Below are 26,085 nucleotides of genomic sequence, written 5' to 3'. Positions count from 1 at the left end.
TGACAAAGGCTGCTCTGTGAGTGTGTGAGACCGGCTAAGTGTGTGAGAGTGCGTCAGGGAGTCATGAAGGGAGGGAAGGAAACCGAGAAGCTGAATGGAGCCCTTTGCAGGGAGTACTTCTGACCCAAAACACACCACAGGCTAGTGTATACCCTCCAAGCCCTTCCCTAGGGGTTAGCAGCAACGTAGCAACATGTTACACCTTTTGCATTATGTTCGAAAGATTTGTCAGCATAGTAGATTTTTTCTTAGCAGGGTTGAGGTTCTCAGCGTTGCATTTAGATAAACATTGATGAATAATTTTTTTTTCTTAAAAAGCTGAACATCACTTTACGAGCATATCAATATAACAACGTTAAATCATTTTAATAAGCACACGACATATCATATTTTCATTCTATGCAGACACATACACATTTACTCTCATTCACACCCAGGGGACATTTAACACAGACATTTTAGCTCCCTGTATTGATGGTTTGAGGAAACCATTGAATAGAGCAAGAATACTGGATTGATTTTAAAAATGAACCATAACAATCCCATATTTTTATGATTAAGTAAAAGGTGATTGATACCAACATTAATACATGTATTGACCTAATATGTGTCATGTTCATCATGTCTTTTCAGCTGTTTTATTCTTTTGATTGCTGTTCTGGCATCGTTTTGAGCTGAGCAAATGCTGAAATCGGCCTAATTGAATATGTTGTTTTTAGAATATTAGTATAACCCGAACGTGTGCTGTCATTTTTTTTCAGTATTATACAAAATCATTCATACGTGCCTTATAATCTAGGAAAGAAACTTCCATTGGTATAATTGTTAATGCTGTGCTGCACTTACAAGTCGAACCCACCTTAACTTCAACAAACTCAGTTGCTCTTTAAATGTCCCTTGGCCATTGCTGTAACTCACTGACCAAAGGGCAACATAATGAAAATGACTTTACACCCTCACACATGCCAGGATGTGACTGATGAGCCTGGCCGGACAGCTTAAAGAGCCAACTAAGGAGTGAATAAATGAGTGCTGGTGTTAAGGAGGCTTTCACTTTAACCAGGAAAGCTTTAACCTTGCCTCTTCAAACCATTTAAATAAAGAAATTCTGTACAGACAAATAAAATATGCACACTTAAACAGCTTTGTCTAAGTGTTATAGACATAATGTCTATAGACACAGACAAAATGTTAGTCTTTTGTACCTGATCTCATCCAGGATCATTAGTGAATAATACCAAAAGATTTTAGAGTGGTTTACTTGAGTGAAGCGCGGAGACATTGAGTGGAAAAATAGTACAAACAATTGTAGCCAACCTGTTAAAGTTAAAGAGCTCTTCAGCACAGATAAAGTTCATTTGCTATGTAATTATCTAATGTTGCATTAATTTGAAATAAATTGCATGCAGAACTAATCTGTCCACATAACCTTTTCAGCTTTAGTAGTTCTTCATTTTAATATAGGATATGTTCCACAGATTGTGCAGGAGCAGTTTTTTTTATAACACATTATATAAAAGAAGGTTTATTCCACTGCATTTTTAGACTGTGCAATGAATTCTCATTGTTCGTGCATGTTATTCACAAGTTCTGACGCTTGTCTTTCTTGTTACACAGTGTCACTGACGACTCCAGACGTTCGTTGATTTCTTTGTCTCTTGTTTTATTTTCAACATCAAAGTACAACGGTTGTTACAGTTTCTTGCATAAATCCACTGTAGTCACGACAAGTCGTTTGCTGTGTTCTGTAGCTTCGATAGATTTCAGTTACAACAACTCATTTTGCTGTATCCTTTTAGCTTACAGTCTCACGATATCACGTGGCTCACGATATCACGTTATCACGGTCAAAAGCTTGTGTACCCCAAACCTTTCTGTATCCTTCCGTGTCTTAACAGCAACTGAACAACTAACATGCGTGATAGACATACAGCTACATCACTGTGGGATGATGTCACAGAACAACTTATGAAATGATGTCACAATACAACTTACGAGTATAATACTAAATCTTTAAGCTAATACACTCAATGGACTTACTGCTTAATGCTTAAACTAACAGACTTAATGCTTAATGCTTAACTAATAAATTGAAATGAAATAAACACAACAACAAATTACAAGAAATGAAATATGGCCCTTACACTCATTTCCGATTGAAAAGGTAGTGATGATTAATTTTCTGTAACAGCACACCCAGAATGTAGTTTAGTTAAAGTTTAATGTAAGTTATGTTCTTTAGGACAGAGGAGTCCTATATGGCCAAACAGTTTGCTTGTATTTTTGCCCATGGTCATTCGATTTCCTGTGCATCTCAACTGATTGATTATCCTAAATCCTGAAATTCCTAAAACACCAACAACATCATTATGTAAAACACGGGCGATGGATCTCAGGGTGACTGTTCTACAGTTTTAAATACAAGGAGTAATGAAAAAGTACTTCTGCTTTTACAACTGTGTCACGTTTGTAACGTGTTATCATTGTAATATATGTGGTAAACGACATTAACCACAGATGCAAGTAATTCTAGTTGATGGACATATGTGTAATATCCTCTGGGTGTAGTAATAGTGAACAGTGGTGGGATTCATTTTTAGGAAACACAATGATTCTAAGAAGCATCGTACGGTGCGCTTAAACTGATTCTTCATCATCGACTAGTTTACTCGAACCGATGATCAGTTATAAAATGGTTACCAACTTCAGTCACTATTGCTTACGTGATAATAGCAGTTGTTTTTATGTGGTGAACTTTCAAGGATCGATGTACTAAATATAAGCACTCTTGAAACACCGCGCAATGTAACCAAGCAACTAGCATTTGTATAAGGACAATAATCGACTGTACTTTAGGGTGGTAAGCGTAACTTCACCTTAAAATTTCTTTACATAATAATAAGTAAATAAAAATGTTACAAATGTAGTGTTTTGTTTTTGTACACAGAACTCTAGTGTGAAACAGGTTTTGGGACTTGGCTCAAAAAGGCAACTTTGCTCTAACCTGAAAGGGCAAATTCAGCCTGCTGTTGATGATAGTCCTGCTGTTTCTCACATTCCTGCTGGGTCTCCAGAGCACAGTCTCTGCTCTAAGGCTACGTCACTTAAATAAAGCAGTCCACAAAACACATCGCTTATTATGTTTAGTAACATTTTCACTGGAATTTCGGTGTACTTTCCTTTTTCAAAAACTGAGTTGAAATCTCATAAGGAGTTGCCATTACTTACACATAAAAAAAAAATTCTGTAAGTCACTTCCCTTCTGGCTCCGAGGACCCAGTGTTGCATCACACAGGTAGATTTCACCCTGACTTGTTAAAGCATGCTCGATTAGTGCTCGCTTACATTCCCGTTCTCTCAACCAGGAACAAGTCCAAAACCTGTCCTCCCTCAGAGGTGAGGCAGACGAGAAGTGAAACTGTTTTGCTCAGAGTGAGAACAGATATGAAGTGGAAGTGAGTACTGCTAGTTCCGGTATTGTTAAGGAAAATGGGAAACTTCAAGGACGTGAAATCCTCAGTTGAAGTTTACAGGAACTCAGAAACTTTCCCTGATAACCATACAGATCTGCGGTCATGTTCAGAAATCGTGTTTGAGTTTTTGACTCCTAAATTTTGATGTTTGTTATATTTACTATCACTAATCCTTCAATTTGCAGTAAGTCTAACAACCTAGCAGAAGTATTTTCCAAAGAAGCCCCTTGACCTTAAACATTTTATTAATACACAGTCTACTGCAACATATACTGTACATGGGCTATAAATAAATGTTCATTCCATTTTTCCACATTTTCCCACTCTTATAATGAAGCAGATCTGCCAGGAACAAAGAGAAAATTTATATTATCCTGCTTTAAAGTCAGTAAGTAAGCCTTGTTAAAATCACTTTACTTACTTCAAAAAGGCAGGACACGGGTCACCTGGCATCATTTACATGGAAAAAAACAATTTTATTGCAATGTATTGTGGGGTTTGGGTAATCTGCTTCAGTCTGACTATGAATCCAGATTGCTTTGTTAATACTTTTATTAAAAGAAAGACTTCCAATTGTAACTTAGTATTATCATTAGGGTGGGAGATATCATCCTCACTCACTTACTCACTCATCGTCTATACCGCTTTATCCTGTATTCATCCCAGGAGATTCCGGGCAGGAGGCGGAGTACACCCTGGACAGGGTGCCAATCCATCGCAGGGCACATACACAAAGTCACACACACATTCACACACTGCAGGCAATTTGGGAACGCCAATTAGCCTAATCTGCAGGTCTTTGGACTGTGGGAGGAAACTGGAGTACCCGGTGGAATTCCACCAAGCACGGGGAGAACATACAAACTCCATGCACACAGAGACAGGAATCGAGCCTAGCCAGGAATCTAACCCGGACCCTAGAGGTGCAAGGCACTACACCACGCCTAGATATCATCCTTTTACCTTAAAACATAAAATAAACTGATCTCAACTATATACTACTTTAATCATGAAGTCAGGTCACTTTGGTACCTTGTACTTGATTCTGTAACTTGGCAGACAGCTAGCGCATCGTCTTGGCACATCTTTTTAGTGGAATCATAAAAAACCATTAATGACTTGAAACGGGTAAAGGTGGTCCAGGGCTTCCAGGAAATGTGGTTCAACACCTAGACAACTCATCAAGTCATTCTAGATTCATGTAGCATCGGCTCCTCAGTTTTGTTTTGTTTTTAATAATGAAAGTAACAAGCCTGCTCTGTTGGTGTATGGTGATGTTAAAATGCATAACGGTCTGATATCAGTTATTTCAATACAGCTTTTGCTGCTACAGTCTCCTTCACTGAAGGAACTGCAGTGAGGGCGTGTCGCACATTTCGAATACCTCAACACCATCGTCAAACATGTTCAGACAATTTTAGGGAATTGGCAATTATTACGTAGCTGACGTTTAAGTGGTTAGATTTATAATGTACCAGATTGTTCTAAGATTGTTTTGTATTAAGCAAAATGTAGATCAGTCTCAAAATATAATCAAGCGCATACTTTCTGGCAAAGAGCTCATTTAATGACAGTTTGCCTCCATGATTGAATTCATTGTTCATTGGATATTGTTCGCTTGTATAGCATTTTCTTTAACATTTACTCAGGTTTAAAATTGTTCATAAGCTTTCTGCTTCCTTTGTAATTAAAGACCTTGCAGGTATATTTCCTCATACGCTGCACTTTATTGAGATTCACCTTTATTTGCTTTTCCATATCTACCAATCTGTGCTAGATCTTATTTACTGCTTGGATGTGCTTCATATACCATAAGGATGATTTGTTGTTCTTATTTGATCAGTGCAATGATTCCATTTGCTAAAAAACACATTTTGTTTGTTATAAAGCCTCTTCACTGTAGTACGCGGATGTAGAAGATTAATGTGTTTGAATCTGTTTCCTTTTGTGCTCAATTTATCTGAAGGATTCTTCATGTAATGTCTGAGAAGTTTCCTTACTACCATGACCTCAGGCTTAATAGGTATTGAACTATTGAATAAAGAAATTGAATACTATTGTTTAGACCTTTTAATTGGTTTTGATTAAAGCGTTTAATGGCGATGATTAAATGAAGACAGTTAACATGCCACATACAGTAGCACCATTTGATCACCTCTTTGCATCTAATACAGTCCTGTATTATAGACCCTTGGCCTTTATTTGTCTTGCAAGCTTTATATGTGACTGGATGCTTCCACCCACAAAAACGTAACAACTGGCATTTATGTGTAATCCTAGTCCTAGGGCACACCTTTATTTGGATTTCTGCATAGCTGCAGCAAGGTGTTGGTGACTGTATGTGCAATGCACACTGGGCACAGATCATTAATTGGCCACTCACCGCGTGCAGTGTTTTTTTCTATCTTGTTTGACTATACTGTAGTATTACAATGTTTTGAAGTTTAAATGCATCCTCTGTTTACTTTATTGATCTATGCCCAATATTAATTAACCATTAGAAAGTAATCCAGAACACTTTTGCTTTTGGTCTGTTGCAACTGTGGCTTCTTCTTTTGGTGGCATTAGCTAGAATATGTCACAGTTCTCCTAATGCTCTTGAAAAAGAATGCTGGTGTGGCCCAGCAACAAGCACACGTAGCTTCTTCTCTTTATCTCCTATACAATAGGGAAAGATGTGTCAGAGCTCTCTGGCCCGTCCGTCAGAGTCACAATGACGATCCCTGGCTTGGCTGAATAGCTAGCTGCAACTATCATTGTAGCATTCATTCGACATGAATAAGAGACAGAACAGTAGCAAAAGACGATATTAGACACAGATGTCTTCATCATGCATGAAAAACAAGTTGAGTATACAGTGTGTAGAGCTCTAGATATCCATATGGTCATAACCAAGTCATTTCACTAGAGGGCGCTGCTTGGAAATCTCTTTTAAAGGGACAGTTGTTTAAGTGTGTTTCTATGCTTCACAGCTTTTCAGGGTAGAGGTTTTGTTCAACGGAAGGAAGCACTTTGTTCTCCGGCGGCAGAGTGATTTCCAGATGCTGCACCGAAAGCTGAAAAAGATCCTCCAACTGCCGGAATTCCCCAGCAAGCGGACCCAGCTGCGTGCTAAACCAGCAGAGCAGAGACAGCAGGAGCTGGAGGACTACATCCAGGTAGAGCAGGAGGTCACAAACCCACCTCCATGTATGTCGCCGGCACAATATAGTGTTGTAGTTGGTATGTTACAAAAATAATTTCTTCATGCAGGCGATCCTGTATAAGAACGAATTGGTTCCTCAGGAGCTGCTGGATTTCCTGGAGGTCAAACACTTCCACACAGCAAACAAGATCTGCGGTTTTCGGTATGTATTACACCTGTGGATTGATGTTATCACAGTAGTTCCATGTAAATGTCAAACTTGTTGTGATGAAAAACATTTAAAAGGTTACTTGGTAGTATTACAGTGTGTTACAATTTACGTTAGTAATGCAAAAAAACATCCATAACACCAGTTTTTTTTATTAAAGAAATTTTAAACTATACTTTTAATACTGTTTATTTTTTGATATACATCTTGCATGATGCATTTTCTGATTCCCTTCAGAATTTGTCTGTTTTTGATGCCATTTCCATGTCACAAACGGGTTTGCATGTAGGTCTAATCAGTACATGAGTTTTTAATAATTGTCTACAATTTCTTTAATAAGTTAATGGACAATATATGTGAATTGACTCATTGACCCTAAGCTTGTTTATGCCGAGATTGTTTATTAGCAAGTGTGAGTGTGTGTGTGTGGATCCAAATCTGTCGATCCTTAATAGAAGTGCCCTGCTGCATAACCAACCTCAAAACAATCTGCACTAATAAAAGTTTTTTTTAAATAAGTGTAATATCTACAGTATAATAACTTTTCTGTGGAATTTTTATAGTGAAGAATATCAGAAGGACACACACGAACAGAAAAGCAGGTAAGTGTCTACCAGAATCTTTTTTATGTAAGTGCAGTAAATCTTACACTCATTACTTACACTGATGCGATGAGGTTTTGATAAATGGGAACAATAATGTAAATGAGCAAAAAGGCAACAGAGAAGCAAAAGTCCAACTGCATAAATAAATTTATTCATTTCATTGAGTCACTTTAATATCGTGTGAGGGGGAAGGGGAAAGTAAAAATGTTAAATGAAAAATTAATGCAGCAGTTCAGTTACAAAATAAAATCCCATTGATAGAGGTATGTTTTAATGTAAGTGTTTATGCATATTATGTTAAAACGCATCAAATGGGACAAGCAAAAGCACTGCCAAAAAGTTAAGGAGGTTGTTGAGTGAGTTGCATAAACTGCAGAAACATAAACTACGACGCCAGCAGCCATCTTAAAAAATTTGGCATGTGCAAAGATTTCCTTCGACTATTAATTCATCTGTGAAAATGATTCCTCATGCTCTCAGAAGCAACCTTTTATCCAGTTTGAGTCCTGGAATAAGCCTATTCCATCAGGAAAGAAAAACTCCATTGATGTAATAACCTGGTCATTAAGTACATTCAGGTCATCAGTAGACATGTAGAACTCTGCATGATGGGTGCAACCGTTCATACGCTTCCCTGCTTACCCTGATGCACCCATCACTCTGGGATAGGGTCAATCTTGACGCTTTTTACTTAAATAAGGCCAATAATGTGATCTAGTAGGAACTATACCTTTTCTCAGCAACATAAATTTGAAACAGATTAAGTTTAACCTGAGTGTTTTGTAGCAGCAATTTTTTTTTGGCTTATATGTGTAATTAATGTCTTCTAGCTATGAGCTGCTGCATCAGAGAGTGGTGGGTTTCTCGTGTGATCCCTATCTCCTTGCTTCAAAGTCAGGTAATGCCTGTGTTTTAATAATCATCTGATATCTTTCTTAGAATTGTGAAAGAGCCAGTGTTGCCTGGTACACAGCTTTGTCTTTGGGCATCATTTTTCGGTGATGTGTATACTAGTTAGGTGAGAAGCTTTAGGTGTCTAGACATGCTTACACAGACAGGAGTGCTGCAAGACCTGTGAAACTGAAATGCCTGTGACTATGCCAGGGATGCAGAAATGTCTGCTGTAGTGCAACAGCAAGCCTGTGATGCAACACTTAAGGGAGCTCTTATGTATTTCAACAGTAATTTCCAGACACATTATGTTTTACAGACATCCCCAATACTGTATGTGGATTTTGGAATGTGGATGTTGATACAATTTCCATTTTTATGTGACATTGTGAAATGTTTAAGGCATATATAAAATACAATATAATTTAACACTTAAATAACCTTTTATACAGCCTTCATTTCTCAATGTCGAGTTGAAACGAGTGCAGACCTGTGGAGAATTTTGCTCATAAATGTTGCATGTCTACATTGCATGTGTGTAAAGCATATACGGCGTATTTACTCTACATTTACACTAGAAAGCAACTATGCAGTAAGTGATAATTCAGTTTCTATGTACGAGCAGCACCAGCCAGCGACAGTGTGACATCACAGCAAGAACTCTGCTTGATTCTGTGCCAATTAGGTATGACATAGTAACGTAGTAAAACTAAATTTGACTCAAACAATTCCACCTGACTAATTCTGTGATTCATATGGTCTGCAGTTTGTTCAGTTCCCATTCACAATTTTACTTCCTACCTGCAATTAGTTCCCGTTTACTGTTTAACACAAAAATCCCAGACAGTCTGACTCATAGTTTCATTTTATTTTGTCTTACACAGTCTCTCTGGTGAAGGCACGCAATAAGTAGTTAACTTGCTTTGTAATAGTAAACCTGCCAATGAAGCTAATATGCAGCGTCACATGTAGTGTGTTGCCAATAGAGATGGGGGGGAAAATTGATTCAGCTACATATCATGATTCTTTCATATGTCAATAATGAATGTGACTTCAACATAGATTTTTATCTTAAAGGTTTCTTTTTTTATCTATATACTTTTGCATTTTTGGTGGTAAAATGTTGCAGTTCCTGTTTAATCCAACAGGTGGCATGCTAAACTATTCATACACTGGCACATCATCATGTGTGGGAGTCTCAGAACTCAGATTTATATAAAATCGTGATACCTATAGAATTAAATCGAATCGGCACCCAAGTTTCAAAATATCATATTGGGTGATCCGTGGTGAAACCCATCCCTAGTAGCCAGTCTTTACACTGATTAGTGTATGATGAGTGTATTTAAGTAGCTTGCTAGCTTTGGAAACTATATGAACTCTGTATATAGTGACATCAGGGAGCTTATTAAAATCTTGAACAAGTTAATACATATTGTATTTTTTTATATAAACATAGTGCACGAGTCTATAAACCGGTCAGAACCCAATGCTGCCTGTAAGTCAACTCATCAAAATACATCACTTCAGTTCTTGTTTGTCTCCCTACAGATCTGCCAGACATAGTTGTAGCTGGTGTCCTGCAGGGCTTCTTCCCCAAAGACAATAAGCTGGGCTTAAGGACATTCTCCAAACCCAGCATTAGACACGTTCCCAGACATCTTTCCATCCCCTCCATCGTCATAGACACAAGCAGCCTGAGCTCGTTGCCAGAAGCGCAGATAACCTGAGACACTGGATGGGTACCTTTTTTCAACACTGACCAGGATTCGTGCTTTTGGGACCTTGCCACAGACGGACTGGTTGACACTGAGCTTTTATCATTCAAATAAAAGCCCTGAACATTTAGATGACTTCTTTTAACCTCATCTCTGTAAGGCGGGATATCCTGTTTACATATTCTATTAGCTTGTGACTTGTTTGTGCACTTTTAGTATGTGCTTTATTCTACTCGGGGTCACAGCAGATCATATTCTGGGAGCACTGGGTGGGTAAGATGCCCGTCCATCACAGAGCACCATGTGCACACAAACATTCCCACCTTAATCTTAGCCAACATAACTGGCAGCATGTTTTTCTAAGATAGGAAGAAACTGAAGGACCCAGGAGAGACTCATGCAGATAGAAGGAAAACCCAGAATCAAACCCTGGAGCTGTGAAGCTGCAACACTACCACCTGTATGAAAAAGCCTTGTACACTGAATTTTTATTGTAATTGACTGAACATTCATGGGATGTCTTAATGTTCTTTAAGCATTGAAGTTTTATTAAAAAAAAAAAAAAAATTCCTTTCCTTTTTTAAAGGAAAAACGTAAGACCTGAGCTTGTTTCACTTCTATAAACATTAATTTAATATTTTTATGTTACAGAAAGAATGGTTGAAATAATTTTCACCAAGGTGGAATAAATGGGGTTAAATTATATATGTTTAGATATAGTTGCAAGCAACAATGAGCGGGCCCAAGCACCAAACCGGGTGCACCGCACAACCTGTATTTTGAGCATGTTAAGACCTACTCACCCTAAAGTGTTTGGGCCCCAATAAATATACATTTGAAATATAACCAGAGAATCCTCGAGCATGTGTAGACACTTGCATGCTCATAATTGAGCCTAACAGAACATCTGTTGTAACTACAGCAGAATTTGGAACTTTTAATCTTCTGAATCTATGAATATTGATTTATTTGCAATTTCAAACTAAACTTTTTCATGTGTTAATGTGTATTTTCATGTGTTAATGTGTATCTAATGTGTATTTAACATGAACACAAAGCAATTAACAAAACTTGGATCCTTTATTGAAGGTTTGTTTACAAAAAACAGGTGTTAAGTGGGTCAGCGTAGGACCATGTGGAATGCCTCTCTGAAATGGACCCAAGGTGGACAACGACAGATGTAGGAGTGTGAGGCGGGTTGCGCTTAAGTGCCAAACACACACGTACGTTACGTACATACATATACACACCACTAAAATATCAGTGGTACAGCAGACCTGCTAAAACCCCAGAAGCCCACAGTCCTGTTTGTCCCCCCGGGTGATTTACTCTTTTGCAATAGCAAAAGGCTTTTCCACTTCGATTTTGCCGCATTCATGGATGGTGACGTCTTTTAAAGGTCTGTCCCTGCCGTCTGTTTTGGTGGCCTCAATCTTCCTCACCACATCCTGGGAAAATGTAAAGATGGAACAATGAATAAGAGCAACAAAAAGGCTGGTCATCCAAATCTTATGTTCTTACACGCCTCTATACCCTATCCTTGTATACACAGGAGCGAAAGGTTTATCTAGGACCATATGCAGCACACTACCTTATACAAGACAACAACACAAGCCTCCATCACACTATGATGTTATTACAGGATCATCAGACAAATCTAAAGCCAAATGAAGACACTCACCATGCCCTCCAAGATCTTGCCAAAGACGACGTGTTTTCCATCGAGCCATGGTGTCTGCACGGTGGTAATGAAGAACTGGGAACCGTTAGTGTCTTTGCCTGCGTTGGCCATGCTCAGCCATCCTGGGCCATAGTGCTTCAGCTTGAAGTTCTCATCAGGGAAACGATCACCATAGATGCTCTTTCCTACGGAAGCAGAAGAACATAACCACTTAGGCATTTTTCAGACAGACAATTCTTCAAATTCGATTTTTGTCCCATCAAGGTTGGAATTAGTTTGTTAGCAGATTGCCTTCATTTTGTCTGAACAGTTAAAAAAACAAAACAAAAAAACCCTGCATCTGATTTTTGCAAATCCAATTTGAACCATATCCAAAATTGATTTAAATCAGGTTCCTACGGACGTGTTTCAGTCTGGATGCACTAGTAACTCTAATTAGATTTCAAACCGTCCATTGCGTCACTTGACACACAAGTTCACACGATCACATGGTATGGGACATGGACCCATGGTTGAAAAAACAAAGATAATGGAAGAAATGGAGATGGAAATAAAAATATAGAAATTCTTGGAAAGTTATGTTGCTATGCTTTAGGTCACAGAACAAAAGTCTCTGGACAGAGGACAAAATGAAATTTCTGAAAGCACTCTGGGGGATGCATTAATACTGGCAAAGCTAGAGGGAATGCACAGAAACATCCCTTTATATAAGGAAATATCCTGCTGCATGCAAACTTCTGGTTACCACAGCAACCAATGCAGATAGGTCGACTGAACATAACCAAATCCAATCTGATTACTTTAGGAGACTTGATTTCTTGCACTGAGTGGATTTAATCTAAAACTCAAGGCAGACTATAGGTAACATAAAATTTTTATCAAATTTAATCGATCTACAGCTCATTTATTCAGTAGGAAAAAAGTAAAAAAAAAAAAAAAAAAACACTCTAAACTGTTTACGTTAATGAATGTTATTCTTCATTAAATCCATGGTAAAGCAGTGTGATTTATAGGGGTGCAAACTACTCTCTGTTAACTATTTATCTTTATGTATTTATTAATGATAAAAGGTATAAACAAAAGGACAGGTTTCATACCACCAGTTCCATCTCCTCTGGTGAAGTCGCCTCCCTGGATCATGAAGTCCTTAATCACGCGATGGAACTTGCTTCCCTTGTAACCGAATCCTTTCTGTTGAGGCAGAAAGGCACTAACGTTTATGCATTTATTTGAATTAATATACTTTGTTACTGGCAATAACCTGAACTCATAAATTAAATAAAGTGAAATTAATAAAGATGTAAGCTCGAACCTCTCCTGTTGCCAATGCGAGGAAATTATCAGTGGTCTTTGGAACGGTTTTTCCAAACAATCCGATGACGATGCGCCCTACATCCTCATCTCCAATTTGGATATCGAAGTATACCTGAAATATGGCATAGGCATTATGGGTATAAACAGGCATCATGTGTCTGAGGAATAATTTCATAACAGGATTGAGAAAGGTTTAAAAACAGGAATTAGGGGATATAAACTACACTATATGGACCAAACCTGATCATTGATGAATTTAGGTGCTTTAATCAAGGCCCCTTATCCCTAGAAAAGGACAAACTTATTGCTTCGGCATACCAAGACATCTTAGACAACGCTATGCTTCACGGCTAACAATGTGGCAAAAGTTTAAGGAAAGCCCTTTTTTTTTATTCCAACATGACTGTGCACAAAGAAAGGACTATAAAGACAGTTTGGTAAGATTTGTGTGAAAAAACTTGACTATCTCGCACAGAGCCCTGACCTCAACCGCACTGAGCATCTTTGGGATGAATATGAAGGGAGATTTCGAACCAGGCCTTCTTGTCCATCAATGCCGGACCTTATAAATGCTCTACAGAATAAACGAGCATGAACTCCCAGAGAAACACTCCAAAATCTTAATGGACTTCATATTGAAGTATATGTATTTTGATGCAGTCCATATAAAGTGGGCAAAAGTATGTGGACCCCTGGCAATCACTCCCATTCATCACTCCCTTTATTAGAACCAAGAGACCTGAACCTGTTCCAACATGACTGAAAAATCCCCATGACTCGACAAAGCTGGAGTGAAGGAATTTGAGTGTCCTGACCTCATCCCTACTGAAAACCTTTGGGATGAACTCCTCACCAGACATCTCACAAACGCTCCTGTGGCTGAATGAGCACAAAATCCCTACATTTAAAAACACAAGCAAATATCTGGGGTGATATTCAGGTGTGCACGTTATTTCTGTTGACGGTTTCACAGAAGCACGAGCTCACTTTCAGTCTGACTAAAGCAGAGAGAAGGGAGATTTGCAAATTAGCAACGGCTATTTTTTTTCTCCTTCTCTCTCTCTCCAACGCGGGTGTTTCTGGGACGTGTATTTTTTCCACAATACGACGGAACAAAGAAATACCTCTGGACAGAAGGCGTGGATAGAGAACCCTGTACAGAGCGGTGTATGAACAGACAGGACTATGGCTAATGGGTGCGGCGTCTGCTGTCATTCATATACAATTGTTCCGTTTCAAATAAGAAAACTCGGGTCGTGCGCAAACGCAATGCGCGTCAGCCGGTTAACGCAGACGTGGCCTTCACTCGCCATTACACACACACTCCAGCTCCGCCTGCTGCACGGGATAACACACATCACACATACTAATGCACAATGTTACCACACACAATCTTAGTAAACGTTCCATCATGCAGAGAGTATCATTATTCTTATTCTAAATCGCCCACAGACCGCGTTGCAGTAGGTGCAGTCTTTACCTTGGCCGTGACTTTGGGCCCTTTCTTCTTCTCATCAGCCTGAGAGCCGTTTGGCAGCAGCAGGAAAAACACCGAAGCGACAATAATCGTGATAGCGACTAAGAACTTCATATTCCTCTCACAAGCCCGCACCATGAAAGACCCAAATCTGTACGTGTGTGTATGTGAAAAAGGGGGTAAACGTTGCAGCTGGAAACCGAGGGAGGAGTTTAGAGTGTGTGTGTATCCGGGGAGGAGCCATGCACTGCTGTACAGACAAATGCACTTTTCAGTCCAGTAAATCCCGCCTCCTGTGTCATGATTGGCTGATCGTTTGTGTGCTGTCCAATCACTGGCTGTATGTAAATGTGAATCAAAATCAGACAACAGGCAGACTTGGGGCACAAGACAGGGTACACCTTGAATGGGGTGCCTATCTATGGACCATTCACCCTAATCTGTTTGTCTTTGGACTGATGGAGGAAACCAGAATACCCGGAGAGAACCCAACCAGCACAGAGGAGAACATACAAACTCCATGCTCACAGACCTGAAGCGGGAATCAATCCCAAAACCTGGAGCATGGTGGCTTAATGGTTAGCACTGTCGCCTTGCACTTCCAGGGTGTAGGTGGGTTTCCTCCCACAGTCCAAAGATATGTAGATTAGTTTAATTGGCGTTCCCAAATTGCCCATGGTGTGTGAATGTTGACTGGAGGTCCTACAGCGGTCATGCAAATGTGAATAAATACAGTGGTCACCATTGGCCTCCACACTCCCTAGTTGGGTTGGACTACAGAGGTTCCTGTATGGATGGATGGATGGATGGATGGATGTGCCCATGATAGTCTCAGATTCTTGTTATTGACTGACAGGGGTGGAATCTGATCTGCTATTGTAGCTCATCTCCCCCAGGTATTGTGTGTTCTAAGATGCTTTTTTTGCTCAGCACAGTTGTAAAGAGTGCTCACCTGAGTTACTATAGACTTCCTATAGACTATAGATTACTAGTCTGGTCATTTTTCTCTGATTAAATTCTTCCCGAATTGAGGTTTGGGGCATAGAAAAATTTCCTCCATTAATTTGGGGTAAGGTAAATATAGAGTTATATATAAAGACTTTATACATACACTCAACTTACCCCGTCAACACTTATCTAGTTTTAACACAGAAATAAATGCATTCGCAATATATTATTGCATTCAATGGGTGAATAAATGTTTCTAGTATATGTTCTCATTAATTAAGCTTTATCTCTAAACATTTTGCCATAAAAGATGAATAGTAATAATCACACGTTTGTGTGAGTTTTTTTGGTGATTGCGTCATTTCTGTTGAGGTTGATTACATAAATAATACAGCCACCAGAGCGTTTTTGATTTGTCACACGTTTACACCGCATCGTACAACCGGAACATTCTCACACGCCGTGAGCAGTACCATGGACATCCACGAGTACATTCTGAGGTACTTCCGCATTCCAATGCAAAGCGACGCACTGGAACGTGATTGGTTCGAAATGTTCTTGAGCCAATCAGAGTGAAACGCGTACTGAGCTGCAAGCACACAGCTGAAGAGATTTTTGTAGCCCGTTAAAACCGATGAGCGTGTTTACAAACGAGTAGACACTGATAAATTTAGTAGCTACGTGTGCTGTATAAACACATTCAAATTATGTTTTAAAAAGCTAAAAAACTTGCTGAAATTAGCTTATTTTATTAGGAAGTGTAATATATTTGGCAATGTCTTTACGAAGCCTTAGCTGAACGTGCTTTGTGCACAAGGGCATGGTTATGCTGAAACATGTTAGCGCCTCTTAGGTCCAGGAAAGGGAAGCTGTAATGATGCAGCACAGAATGACATTCACTAGTCTAATTGTGTGCTTCTAAGTTTGGGGATGAACTACGTATGAGGGTGAGCATGAGGTGTCCACATAGTTTTAACCATAGTGTACATGGAGAGGTTCGAATTTAGCAGTAACTTCAGAATGTGAAGTTTCTATGGTTAAAACTATGTGGACACCTCATGCTCACCCTCATACGCAGTTCATCCCCAAACCTTTACCACAAACACAGGCCATGTCCACACGTAGCCGGGTATTTTTAAAAACTGAGATTTTTCTTCTTCGTTTTTAAAAATAATTCTGTCCACACGACCTATGTTTTAAAAATATCTAACCATGCCCTTGTGCACAAAGCACGCTCAACGAAGGCTTGGTATATGAAAACTGGTGATCTCCTTAACCAACATCAGTGCCTGACATCACCAATGCCTGTGTGGCTGAATGAACACCAATAGTCACACTTTCAAACATAGTGGAAAGCCATCTCACAAGAATGACTTTTGATTGTGCAGAAAAAGATTTTTTTTATGAAAGTAAAAAATACCTTCATTTACCTATATAATCCCCTGCTACACTAATGCACTTACAGTGGTGTGAAAACCACTTACTGTTTTCCTGTTGTATTGCATGTTTGTCACACTTTAAATGTTTCAGATCATCAAACAAATTTAAATATTAGTTAATAAAAAAAAAACACAAGTAAACACATCATGCAGTCAAGTGTTTGCCCCCTAAACCTAATAACTGGTTGGGCCACCCTTAGCAGCAACAACTGCAATCAAGCGTTTTCAATAACTTGCAATGAGTCTGTTCCAGCGCTGTGGAGGAATTTTGGCCCTCGTATCTTTGCAGAATTATTATACTTCAAAGTCTTCATTTTGTTTTTCTTCAGCCATTCAGAAGTGGACTTGCTGGTATGCTTTGGATTATTGTCCTGCTGCAGAACCCAAGTTCGCCTCAGCTTGAGGTCACAAATAGATGGCCGAACATTCTCCTTTAGGATATTTTGGTATACAGCAGAATTCATGGTTCCAATCATCACAGCAAGTCTTCCGGGTCCTGAAGCAGCAAAACAGCCCCAGGCAATCACTATCACCACCATTTTTTACTGTTGGTATGATGTTCTTTTTCTGAAATGCGGTGTTACTTTTACTTAAATGTTGTTGTGGGGTCTTTTGTGACCTCTTGGATGAGTTTTCGCTGCGTTCTTGGGGTAATTTAGGTCAGCTGGCCATTCCTGGGAAGGTTCTCCACTGTTCCATGTTTGTGCCATTTGTAGATAATGGATCTCACAGTGATTAGCTGCAGTCCCAAAGCTTTAGAAATGGCTTTAACATTTTCTAGACTAATAAATCTTAATTTTCTTTCTCATTCATTTCTTTGGATCTCAGCCTGACATCTAGCTTTTGAGGATCTTTTTGTCTACTTCACTTTGTCAGGCAGGTCCTATTTAAGTGATTTCTTGATTACAAACAGGTGTGGCTAGAGAATTTGAACTCGTGTTATAAACCAGTTTTAACAGAGGGGGCAAACACTTTCACACAAAAGGACTATGTAGTTTTAAATTTTGTTTTCCCTTAATAATAAAAACTTTCATTTAGAAACTGCATGATGGTTTTTTTGTGTTATCTTTAACATTAAAATTTGTTTGATCTGAAACATTAAAGTGTGACAAACATGGGAAAAAATAGTGGCAAACACTTTATCACACCACTGTATCTCTGTACTTATTCTCAGTACACATGATCGGACTGCCTCATTCACGTTCGAAACTTTGGCCTCCCAGGAACTCCTTTAATGACCCAAACATAAGAAAATAACTTGAAACAATGTCTGGGGAGGTTGCAATAACTCAACATGCCCTATGCAACTGGTATTTGAGTGATTGCATGTACTGTACAGTTCTCACAGACAGATACATCTCTTCTGCAATTTGGTGGCAAGTTATCCGTTGATTTAAAATGATCAGGCACTGTACTTGCTGAATGTTCACCTCGGCCAAGAACCTCATTCATGGAGTCTTCTTTAAAGCATTTGCACAATTTATATGTCTTACTGCAGTTACAAGTATCACAGTGCTTAAAGTCTGGCAAAACAGACAGGTAGGAACAAAAAAGGTCAATGAGCAAGAGAACTTTAAATCAGCTGTGTAGGAAAGGATGAGTGGAGCTACTGTAATCCGAAGATGACTAGAAAGCAAGAGAAGGGAAGAACACCATACCTTAAAAAGTAAAGGCAGGAATGTCCAAAAACATTTACCAAATTGCATAAAAATATTTATCTTTATGCATACCACATGCAAAATATGTAAATAAAACACTGGTAATCAAAAACTCCAAGATGTGTAGAGATGGTATTTTGGGTCAGCCTTCCCCAAGCGAGAGATTGTATTGGTGGCCCAACTGCAGGAAGCAACTGCATTTATAAATCAGGCCGCCAGGATTGCAAATTAATTTGGACACCCAACCTGGTGCAACAATTTGTTTACAAGTGTTTATTAAGTATTCATAATTTAAGTAGACTATTATATACATTTTGAAAAATTTTTTTTTTTTTCAACAAACAGGAATAAAACATTGTACAAATATTACATAGTACAATATAAACAAAATGTTTAAACATTTTTAGGAAAATTGACAAATTACACTTCAGACAAGTTGATTGTGCTCAGTCTAGACCCAAAGTACTCAGCAAAAATGTCAGGATGGCCTTTGTAGAACTGTGCCAGTAATCTCTTCTTTTCTTTTGTGGAGTATTTTGTATTTTCATCTATATTCCTGAGCAGTACAAACAGCTCTGTATGCGTCAGGTTTTTTACAGTATCCTGGTACACATTGCTTGAAATTTGCTGACAGAATGCAGAGCCTAGGAATAAGAGTTGAATTATATACTGGAACAGATGCCAGTGTGTCTTTAGATACATTTCATATACAGTAAATAGTAAGTTTTTACATGCAAGACCACAACTCTAATTTTTATATCAAATCACATTGTCAAATAATCACCGTCTCTAGCCAAATATAGTGTATATTAAGAACTACATCAAGTTTTAACTACCCAAGAGAAAAAAAAAATTTAAACTTAATTTTACAAGGAGAATAAACCACTGAACAACATACTCTGTGTGTTAGGGTCCTTCTTTTTCACAATGTCATCCAGCTTGTCACTGACCAGCTTGTGCAAAGAACCTGGGACCTAATAAGAAGAGTCAACTCACTACAGTGGCAATGTAAAAATAATGCACACATGCATAAATACTCAAGACACACTGTTCTAGGACATCGATTATAACGTGATGTGACATGGTCTGATGTGTAGTGGAGTTCCCTTAACCACATAAAAATGATCACTTTCTTGAAACGGCACACTTGTTATTTCTCTTTTTAATTTTATGTTTATTAAAACTATAAACAAGATAAAATTTAAGACAAAATTCTGCTCGTTTTACTATGGAACTGCATTTGTATGAAACCGCAAATCTTAGTCCTGAAGACACTTAAAGTTGTGTCTTTTTACTCTGACCTTCAAATTGCTCAACCTGGAGGCTTAAAACTAAATTGTAATCTGTTTATTTAGAGCATCTGCATTACAAAGCCCTGTGAACTTGGTCCAAAGAAGAAGAAGAAAAAAAAAAAAGATTAATGTGTGCATTCTTATAAATAATGATTTATGTTGCAATCTAAATGACTGTTACAGTAAAAATTAATCAATATCTTCTGACCAATCAAAATCAATTAATTTCACTCAAACATGGGAAACCAATCCATATGACCCGATAAAAGGATTAACATTAATCTTTAAGAATTTAATACCTTGAAAATGTCCTCATGGTTATCCAGCATGAAGAGCAACAGCAAGTCCACTTTACCCTTTGAGAGGCTTTTGCTTTGTGTTATGGCTCTACAAAAGGTTTTCTTCACATGGATCCGATTCTCAATCTGAAACAATTTATAACTGTTTTAAACTTGACCAAGTGACCAAGAAGTAGAGTTAATTGTTGCACTCCAAAGAGCTTTCATTTTCTGCTATTTTAGAATGGACACTGATGCAATAAAAAAAAATTATCCAATGAGCAAAATATTGTATGCATTATATATTTTTTCATTTCTAAACACAATGATAAATTATGCATCATTAAAAAAAAAAAAAGTTACGCTACTTGCTTGGACACTAATTAGAGTAAAACCTATTAAATTAAAACGTTTCAACACAGATTATAACATGTGCACACTCAAGCCACTTCAGTTGGGTACACCTGGCTAGTACTGGGTTAAACCAATTTTTGCCTTCCAAATATGCCATAATTTGTTGTGGCATAGATTCAGCAAGATAATAAACATTCCTTGGAGATTTTTCAGTTGCTGCAGATTTGTTGGCTACTGTACACCTCCATGATGCACCTGAATGATGCAAATCTGTTTGAGATCGTGACTGTTGAGGCAATTTAAGTTTAGGAAACCAGATTGAGATTTTAGCTTTGCGACATGGCGTGTTATCCTGGAATTTTAAATGAACAGCAGCAAACCTTTTGCAGACTGTAGCATTTAAAGCAATGCTCAACTAGTAAGGGCTCAATATGTGCCAAAAAAATATCCCCCACACCGTTACACCACCACTCTGACCTGTTCATATAAGGCAGAATGGATCCATGCTTGCGCCAAATTCTAATCCTACTTTGATTTTGATTGGCTGCTTAGATATGTTATATCACAATTGAACAGATGTACATAGTAAAGTAGCTCATGAGTATATATAAAAGGCATTAATTTCACCATTTACATTTCATTTTGAAATTATTTCCACTAGATGGCTCCAAGAAGACATCCAAGACAAGGACAAATATTTATTAACGATAGAAAAAGGCAGACATGTGGAGTACGTTTGAGAAACACCTTTAAACCTGCGTAGATGAATCAAACATGATCTGATTAACATACTACAAATTACACACTTATCCAAGGTCTGTTAGCTGGTTGCATTACATTACTACATTTAAACTGGAGTATTTGCAAACTTTATAAAAATAAATAAAAGACCAATTAGTATTAATCCAGGCATGACACCTTATTTCTACCTCCTTATGAAGCCGGATGTGTAGAGGGTCTGCTGCCAGTGACATGAAGCTCAGCAGCCTGTACAGCTCCTCTCTATTAGCTGCAGGAAGCAACTTTAGACATAGCTGTAACACCTCTAACGCCACGTCAAACTTCCCATTCACTGCCGACAAACCAGAGATTTTTTAAGAGAACCATCATGATAACCCTTGATGAATTCCTTCAATAAACATTTAATATGGTTTTTCAATTAAATAAAATAAAAAAGTTTCAGTATAATGCTAATTGTTTACATTACCTGGGCATATAATAGTTACTGTACTTTACTGTATGGTACTATAAAATACACTATACATTATATACATACAAATTGTATTTCTATAGGATTGTTGAAAGTCATAAATAATATAGCTAAAAAGCAATTTCAGTTTTAAAATCATTGTTCATGATAATGGCTGTTAGCCCCAACTTACCCAAAAGTTCAGTAATGTGCGTGTACACATCATTCAGCCCGTTAGGAAGAAGAGGCTGGAAACTGGTCTGTCCATAATGTTTTGCCAGAATTTCAAACAGTAGAGCCTTGTACTGCTGGATGCCCGAGAGCCTCCACTGTTCATGTTCTTCATCACCCTGATCATCATCCATTGAAATGCTGGAGAGCTCTCTGCTCACCTCTACCACCTGCTGGTCTGGCAGAAAGTCCATCAGCTCTAATGCTGCCAAGAGCCACTCATCATTTCTGCAGGAGTACCAAAAACTATTTTTCAATTTGTAAATTACAATGCTACAGTTATTTCTTCAGGCTGCATCCAAATTTGAAAACGGAAAATCTTGTTTTCCACGAATTGCTTTGTTTTATTACAATTTAGTGGTTTGTTGCAATAGTCTCTCAGCCTACCTGCAGGTCGTGGTAACTACCAAGAAACACTGCTCTATAAACACTGCAGTAATTATCTGAAAAAGATTGCTAATTTAAATCCCATTATTTTGTTTAATTTGCTCTGATTATTTTCTTTTGCAAATATTTTATACCATCGTATGATAAATTTACAGAATTGTATACAAATTTTACAAATGTAAGAATGAAAATGTAAACAAACACTCATTGGTCGTATACTTTGGGGAAACCGTATCCTACAGCAGCCATTTCCAAACATGGCTGCGGCTCAACTTAAAATGTGAAAATATGCGGGCCACCCAAACGTGAAAAACTCTGATCAACACACAAAACTAAGATCAATAAAGATTAGTACCCTGTGTAAATCATATGGCTTTGTTTAATTAGATCTACTTACTTTTTAAATGCATATACTTCAACAGAAATAATAAAAGAAGCCCACAGTTAACACAACGCAAATGACGATCACACTGTATGCCGAACTATACATTTTCATTTTATTTGGTCAAAGCAGATTGTTACTCACTGTGACTCCTTAAAGGCCTTGATTATTTCTCTGTCCAGGTAGTTACTGGTGTAGAGAATGTCAGGTTCATTATTGTTGCCTCCCGAGGTCGGACAATCCCTACAGTCCAGTACTCCATCCAGCACAGGGAGCTCGATCAACTGCAGCAAACGCTGAACCGTCTGCTCCTGCCACACCTTACTGACCACTGAGAGACAAAAGGTTATGCACTACTATTGATGTACTACAATGATTCTGATCAAATTTATTTAACAATACTGCTCAATTAATAACACTCTAAATACACATTTATACTTTTATAAGGTAGTCTTTAAATATACAGTGAAAGTATTTGCCATTGCAGCACAATTCATGTCTGTCCTGACTCCAAATTGTTATAAGCGTTACCTGACGGTGGTAGACTCTCAGCATGGAGAACACTAAGGCTAAGGTCAAGCTCCTCCAACAGGATGTCCATAATGTAGCCTGGTTTTACTGGAGTACTGTGAGAGAACAATGGGTCATCATCCCTGCAAGGTCATCCAAAGCAAATCAGTCTTTATATTGGTTTATAAACTAAATTACAGTGAAGGTAAAACAAGAGAATATAATACATACATATCCAAGCTTGTATATGTAACCTAAAGACTTTAAACCACCTGTTTGCATTCCTCACTTCACTGGGAGAAGAAAGATCGTTTCCTGCACTGCTCAGCACAGGGGTTTGGGTGTTCAGGAACCTGTACAGACTGCTGACGCTGTCCTGAAACTCCGACAGCTTACTCTCCTTCCCAAACGTTTTACCAGCCACCGCTTCAAACACCTTGCAGTCCAGTAGAGCCTGACACACACGCACAGCTTTGCCCCTGGGAACTTCAGCATCACCCAAAAGCTTGCTTTTCTTTATGTAGTCTTGGATCACAGTGACAGCGTCAGAGCCCACAAAGCAATTGTCATGAGACTTCAAGAAGTGACGTCGCCGCTTCACCTTCACCTCGGACTGGAGATGAGAGATCAGTCTGCTCCAGATGAAGCTGGTCTGGCACGGATTAATGAGCGCCTGCTGAGCTACACATCAAGACAACAACAGGCAACGTTTTATTGAAGTGTGAAGAACAGATCCTAACAGATTAAGCTTGAACATATTTATAAAGATATATATAACAGAAAACCTTGTTGAAATAAAGGCAAACCAATAACTTTTTATACTTTATCACTTATCGTTTCTTGCCTACATAATTCAGCCAACAAGAATGACTGGGGGGGGATTTTTAAATTTTTAAAAAGTGCATGACACTGACTATTAAGAGTCAAGATATGCATTTATTTGTACCACAGTGGGGATGTTTCTTTGTCACAGCAGCATAAAAAAATGTGCAAGAAGAAAGTAGGGACCTCCAGCCACTACAGTGTATAAATACAAACAAAAGAGAAAAACAATACAATGGGTACACGTTTAAACAAATTGCACTAGGTCCAACTAATTGCGTTAGGATTATATAGTTTATAGTTTAATAGTGCTTAAAATAGTTTAATAAATTAAGTTATTGCACAGTTGCTATTGCACAAACATTTCATATATTATAACTATATTGTTTATTGTAACTATTGTAACTATCTTGCAAAATTCATGATACTGTAAAAGTATAAAAGTGTGCAATATGAAGGCAAAATTTTTAATTACATTACAAAATGACATGGTTATTACATTAACGAGCCAGTTTATTAGGAACACATGCACTTCTGCACGTTCATGAATGTAATCAGCCAATCACATGGCAGAAACAAGATGCATAAAATAATGTATTAATAAGTTAACCCAAGTTCAGCTTTTAACATCACAATCTAAATGTACATTTTTATAAATGAGCTTAATAAATAATTGTCAGGGGATTTAAGAATTTTAAACAGTAGATAAGAGTGTCATGAATAAAATTTAACTCTGAGAAGAAATAAACACACACAATGGGTTGAAAACAAACAAACAAACAAAAAACAACAACTGGATGCTTCCAGGTAGTACCAGGGGTCCGTTCTTCGTACGTCGCTAACTCAGTTAGCTGGATTTGATTGTTGTGGATTTGTCCTGATCTTGGATTGTTTCGTTCTTCGATGCGCTTCTAGCATTTGTTGTCATAGCAACATATCCGTAAGCTTGAACCTGCTCGGGAGCAGGTTTATTTCATGTAAACAGGATTTAACCTGCGCTTCTGGCGGGTTATGATTGGTTGAAATGGCGAGGTCACATCTGATTGGTTAAAGAGCATGACTGACTCACGTGGTAAAAGAAAAGTATATGCCCCCCTGCCATGGACTCCCCCCACTCACACACACACACACACATAATCGCTATCAAATATTATATATGAACATAAATTCATAGGTTTAGTATTATCAAATATGATATTACTATTATAATAAACCCTAGGCATGAGACAGCCGTCGAGACCATTATTACAAACTCTTGTATAATGTTTATTTTGTAACATTTATTTTTCAGGGGTTTGTCATAAAAATATGCTAATAAATATTTATATATATTAAAAATTAATATTTTATAATGATAAATTGGACGAAACTAATTTTATTATAAAATAAACAATATAAAAGTATACATAATATTTCTATTTTTTCATATACAACATATTTATTTTCATATTGCTTATTTTATTTTATTGTCTCATGTAATTTGTAATTTGTAAACCATTAACCTATGAATTTATGTTCTAATATAATATTTGATAGCGATTATGTAGGGGGGGCAATCCATGGCAGGGGGGCATTTCAGCGCATAACACGTGTTATAAAAAAAATTGAGCCGCTCTTTTTCCATTTCGTCAACCAATCGGAGGGCTTGTGATCAGTGTTTCTACTGTCGATGCATATCGCCTTTTAAACCAACGCACGAGCGCGCAATAATCCTAGACAACTCAATCCAGCTATACTAATCATCAACAACAGGTGAGCTCGAAGAACCGAATTAGCCAGATCGTAATTAGCACGATGATCTCATCTTAGATGTGTCAATTCATCTCGGATGTGTCAAGCGACGTACGAAGAACGGACCTCAGGTTCAGGAACATCCTAAATGTATCATGTTTATTTCCAGGTATCTCTTTATAACCAGCTAAGTGAAGATGAAGATTTGCTACGTTACCATAACTAATAAGATTAAAAACAATATATAACTTATAAACAAACGAAGCTTTTTACCATGAGGATTGTGCATGGGGCTGTACAGTTTCCCCGCGAGGTTTAAAGCAGCTGCTCTCTCTTTCACACTCGCCATAGT

At 38.0% G+C, this 26,085-nt stretch overlaps 3 protein-coding genes across 4 annotated transcripts in view; 1 reads left to right on the top strand and 2 right to left on the bottom strand.

Moving 5' to 3' along the window:
• The window catches only part of snx22 (sorting nexin 22), a 12,782-nt gene extending 2,145 nt beyond the window's left edge, over nucleotides 1–10,637 (top strand). The window contains exons 2-6 of the mRNA XM_053516440.1: nucleotides 6,446–6,631; nucleotides 6,726–6,820; nucleotides 7,390–7,428; nucleotides 8,262–8,329; nucleotides 9,874–10,637. Coding sequence (XP_053372415.1) covers nucleotides 6,446–6,631; nucleotides 6,726–6,820; nucleotides 7,390–7,428; nucleotides 8,262–8,329; nucleotides 9,874–10,052 — 567 coding nt within the window. The 3' untranslated portion in view covers nucleotides 10,053–10,637. The remainder of the gene's footprint in view (nucleotides 1–6,445; nucleotides 6,632–6,725; nucleotides 6,821–7,389; nucleotides 7,429–8,261; nucleotides 8,330–9,873) is intronic.
• Nucleotides 10,638–11,101: 464 nt separating this feature from the next.
• Nucleotides 11,102–14,745, bottom strand: ppib (peptidylprolyl isomerase B (cyclophilin B)). Its single transcript, XM_053516428.1, has 5 exons — nucleotides 14,516–14,745; nucleotides 13,034–13,147; nucleotides 12,819–12,912; nucleotides 11,722–11,906; nucleotides 11,102–11,488 (listed from the first exon to the last, which is right to left on the bottom strand). The coding sequence occupies exons 1-5, from the start codon at nucleotides 14,648–14,650 to the stop codon at nucleotides 11,366–11,368; spliced, it is 651 nt and encodes a 216-aa protein (XP_053372403.1). The 5' UTR covers nucleotides 14,651–14,745; the 3' UTR covers nucleotides 11,102–11,365.
• A 4,062-nt stretch (nucleotides 14,746–18,807) lies between these two features.
• On the bottom strand, nucleotides 18,808–26,085 carry depdc7b (DEP domain containing 7, paralog b). Of its 2 annotated transcripts, none has more exons than XM_053516407.1 (9): nucleotides 26,007–26,085; nucleotides 23,453–23,861; nucleotides 23,202–23,323; nucleotides 22,815–23,001; nucleotides 21,864–22,129; nucleotides 21,411–21,553; nucleotides 20,149–20,274; nucleotides 19,456–19,531; nucleotides 18,808–19,201 (listed from the first exon to the last, which is right to left on the bottom strand). In XM_053516407.1, exons 1-9 carry the CDS (start codon nucleotides 26,080–26,082, stop codon nucleotides 18,978–18,980), a joined length of 1,629 nt encoding a protein of 542 aa, XP_053372382.1. In that variant the 5' UTR covers nucleotides 26,083–26,085; the 3' UTR covers nucleotides 18,808–18,977. The 2 variants fall into 2 exon arrangements, with proteins under 2 accessions (XP_053372382.1, XP_053372390.1); XM_053516415.1 differs by having other exon boundaries at nucleotides 23,202–23,296.

This window comes from Clarias gariepinus, chromosome 2 (assembly GCF_024256425.1).
Source record: "Clarias gariepinus isolate MV-2021 ecotype Netherlands chromosome 2, CGAR_prim_01v2, whole genome shotgun sequence".
In the NCBI taxonomy this organism is placed as follows: Eukaryota; Metazoa; Chordata; class Actinopteri; order Siluriformes; family Clariidae; genus Clarias; species Clarias gariepinus.
This window is presented reverse-complemented; position numbering and strand designations above follow the sequence as displayed.